Here is a 909-nt window from a genome sequence, read left to right as displayed (position 1 = left end):
GTGTGGAGGGTCCGACAGTTGGACGTATTGCCGCCCACGTTGACCAAACTGCTGACTGACCCATCCATCACCAAGGCTAGTCAAGGGGCTACCTCGGAGGTCACCACGGTCTATCGGGAGTTTTCTGGTACAGGACCCGACCCTCCTCCAGTGGGACCATTCGCTTTGGGACAGGTCTCAAATGCCAAGGGTTCGTCGATCTGCACTTGCTGGCTATGGGATTACGCTGCACCCCACGGAGCCTACAAGGCCTTTGTGCCCTCTTCCTCCATAAACGGTTACTAAAGGCGGAGAGGATATCCAACTGGGAGCAGGTGGGACGTGGCCCTCTGGTCACCAACTCACCAACGGGTAGAGTAGGTACCACTGAGCCCGAGCCAACTAGAGTATGCCGCCACTGATGCTTGGGTATCCAGACAGGTCTTGGAGGCTATGAGGGCCGGCTTTTGTGTGGACAAGTACTGTACCAAAGCTGGCCATCACATACTGGTCCTCTCAGGCTTAGTTTTGAGAGGGCGGTTAATCCTGATGACCTTGGATTGGTCCCAAGGGCCCCAGCGTCGATCAACCAACCATTACGTGTACACCTTGCCCCTGCTATCACTGGTCCAAGCCTGTCCAGATACCCTACCAGAATAGCCCATATGTGGGCCATGCTGGGTCAGTGGGACCCACATCTACCTCGAAAGCTGGTGTGAAGGCCTTGGCAACTCTATGTGTGGAGCGAGCCTACGTCCTCACGGTCGAGTCATTCGAACCGGCAATGGGTATGGACCCCTGTGATGGTGATGTTGGTGACAGTAGTTGTGTGTTTGTTTCTAGGAGGCTTCCGTTGTTGTTTGAAAGTGAATCTACGGCATGAAGGCCGACCCCACGTACTACAGTGTCGTTCCAACGAGGTCCTCTCTG

General features: G+C 55.1%; 1 protein-coding gene across 1 annotated transcript; it reads left to right on the top strand.

Moving 5' to 3' along the window:
* Positions 1 to 133: 133 nt before the first annotated feature.
* On the top strand, positions 134 to 463 carry Pmar_PMAR011449 (hypothetical protein; the record flags this gene model as incomplete). The annotated part of the gene is made up of 2 exons (XM_002786850.1): positions 134 to 314; positions 361 to 463. Coding segments are annotated over 2 exons (284 nt in total), but the record flags the coding sequence as incomplete, so codon positions are not given.
* Between the last annotated feature and the right edge of the window lie 446 nt (positions 464 to 909).

The sequence above is a fragment of the Perkinsus marinus genome (genome assembly GCF_000006405.1).
Source record: "Perkinsus marinus ATCC 50983 genomic scaffold scf_1104296930566, whole genome shotgun sequence".
NCBI lineage: Eukaryota > Perkinsozoa > Perkinsida > Perkinsidae > Perkinsus > Perkinsus marinus.
Note: the sequence above shows the minus strand (reverse complement) of the source record. Positions and strands in the feature narration are given on the sequence as shown.